This window comes from Scardinius erythrophthalmus (assembly GCF_964197995.2).
Source record: "Scardinius erythrophthalmus genome assembly, chromosome: 1".
NCBI classification, from domain to species: Eukaryota; Metazoa; Chordata; class Actinopteri; order Cypriniformes; family Leuciscidae; genus Scardinius; species Scardinius erythrophthalmus.
This window is the reverse complement of record NC_138221.1, coordinates 70,408,389-70,410,928: the sequence shown is the minus strand read 5'-3', so window position 1 is coordinate 70,410,928 and position 2,540 is coordinate 70,408,389. Positions and strand designations below refer to the sequence as shown.

General features: G+C 42.2%; 1 protein-coding gene across 1 annotated transcript in view; it reads right to left on the bottom strand.

Annotated features, from left to right (window-relative positions):
• Positions 1 to 1,949: 1,949 nt before the first annotated feature.
• smim10l3 (small integral membrane protein 10 like 3) overlaps positions 1,950 to 2,540 on the bottom strand; it is a 12,892-nt gene continuing 12,301 nt past the window's right edge. Inside the window, exon 2 of the mRNA XM_081368126.1 lies at positions 1,950 to 2,540. This exon is cut by the window's right edge and continues 13 nt beyond it. Within this exon, the coding sequence (XP_081224252.1) occupies positions 2,533 to 2,540 (8 nt within the window). The 3' untranslated portion in view covers positions 1,950 to 2,532.

The following is a 2,540-nucleotide window of genomic DNA, read 5'->3' as shown; positions in this document are numbered from 1 at the left end:
TGTCCTCTCTGAGTTAAACCGTCCATTATAGTTAACCCCATTAAAACATTTCATTGAGCAAATGCTCCTCTGTAAATCCTCTTTTTTCCAAGTGTGTGTGTGTGTGTGTGTGTGGAGGGGGTTGACATGCACAGAATTAGGCAGTTGCCTTGGCAACAGTATTTTACACTATAGCCTGCTATCAAACGAACACTGCTGAACTTAGAGGTCGTGGACAGGATCAACACACAGTGCGTGTGTGTGTGTGTATGAGTGTGTGTGTGTGAGTTTGTGTATGTATGTGTGTGTGTGTGTGTGTGTGTGTGTGTGAGTGAGCTTGTGTATGAGTGTGTGTGTGTGAGTGAGTTTATGTGTGTGTGTGAGTTTGTGTATGTATGTGTGTGTGTGTGTGTGTGCGTGTGAGAGAGTGTGTGTGTGTGTGTGTGTGAGAGTGAGTTAGTGTATGAGTGTGTGTGCGTGAGTGAGTGAGTGTGTGTGCGTGCGTGTGTGTGTGTGTGTGTGTGTGTGTGTGTGTGTCTTTGTGTGTGTGTGTGTGTGTGTGTGTGTGTGTGTGTGTGTGTGTGTGTGTGTGTGTGAGTGTGTCGATCTAATGAAACATCAGGGGTTTTTATATCGTTTCAGTCAAAAAATACTAAGAAAACGGGAAAAATGTGAGATTTCTCTTTTCCAATAAAGGAAGAGTGAGATGATGTCGCCCGATCCCACCACTAACATATATTATCTGACTGCTATTATACAAACTTCAAACAAGTCAATGTAATATTTCCTCAATTTCTTTATTTTGTTCGCTATTTTTATTATTATCCATTAACAGAGGTTTTTAAATTCACTTTCTTCATTGAAACTCAAAGACTCAAATCTCTTCATTAAAATAATAATAAAAATGTCAGAATCCTGAAACAAAATGAGAAAAGTTTTGATGATGAGGTTTAATCGACTTTCCTCCACTCATTAGTATTTAATTATGAATTAATTAATACTTTTTTGTGTATGCATGTGGTTTGTTTGTTTGCTTGTTTGTTTTGTGTAGATGCTCATTAATATTCTGTTTCTCTCATCAGAAAACACATGATCTCTTTCACACAGTGAACCCTGAGCTGGTGAAACAGAATGAGACACTGCCCTCCTGTGTGTGTGTGTATGTGCGACACTGCCCTAGTGTGTGTGTGTGTGTGTGTGTGTGTATGTGAGACACTGCCCTCATGTGTGTGAACAACTACACTACAGTTTCTGTCCCGTATGACAACACCTCTGACACAGCTTTCTGGATGCAGATTTTCATCACATAAATTTTGTCTGTGTGTGTGTGTGTGAGTGAGTGATTGTAAGTGTGTGTGTAAGTGAGTGTGTGAGTTTGTGTGTGTGTGTGTGTGTGTGTGTGTAAGTGAGTGTGTGTGTGTGTGTGAGAGAGTGAGTGAATGAGTTTGTGTGAGAGTGTGAGTGTGTGTATGTGAGTGAGTGTGAGTGAATGAGTTTGTTAGCCTGTGTGTGTGTGAGAGAGTGTGTTTGTGTGTCTGAGAGAGTGTGAGTGTGTGATGAGTCTGTCTGTGTGAAAGTAAGTGAATGAGTTTGTGTGAGTGAGTTTATGTGAGTGTGTGTATGTGAGTGAGTTTGTGTGAGAGTGTGAGTGAGTTTGTGTGTGTGTATGTAAGTGAGTGTGTGTATGTGAGTGGGTGTGAGTGAATGAGTTTGTGTGAGTGAGTTTATGTAGGTGTGCGGGTAAGTGAGTGTGTGTGTATGTGAGTGAGTGTTAGTGAATGAATTTGTGTGTGTGTGTGTGTGTGTGAGAGAGTGTGTGTGTGTGTGTGTTTGCAGGAACTTGAGGAACATCTCCTGGTTATTTCAGGACTCATCTTCCTGAATCTGGGAGAGTGTAACTCCGGCTCTACACTTCATTCACATTCATAATCTACATGTTTGAACTTCACAAGTCACAGAGCAAGACGGAGTATCTCTTCATAATTTATTGTCAGTTTTAAATCATAGTACATTCACAATCCTCCCAAAACAATGCACATATTTAATAAAACAAAACCACAAACACATAAATCCATCTATATGTACAAATCCCTGTAGTTGTGTGTAACAGTGTTGGAGGTGTACGGCGCGGTCCGTCCCGCTGTGGGTTGTCATGCCAACAGACCAAACAAAAACAATTTATTGATCAAAATTTCACAAATGAATGTGCGAAAAAACCACACTGTACATCATAATCATGCACTCTCCCCGCGTCAGGAGCAACGGCTGGAGCTCAGCGACGGCATCTCGAGCATCATGGGTAATCCTGGCCGAGGATGAGGTACTAATGCCTGTAGAGAATACAGGAAGAGTAACACGACACCGTGATGAAGCCGATGTCCGTATGATAACTGGCTCAGCTTGTGATGGTGTGTGTGTGTGTGTGTCTCCCAGTCACAGGTGATGACGAGCTGTGATGGTGTGTGTGTGTCTCCCAGTCACAGGTGATGATGAACTGTGATGGTGTGTGTGGAGTTGAGGGCCATTACTGGGCTGGAGTCCGGAAACTGCTGTTCAGTGGA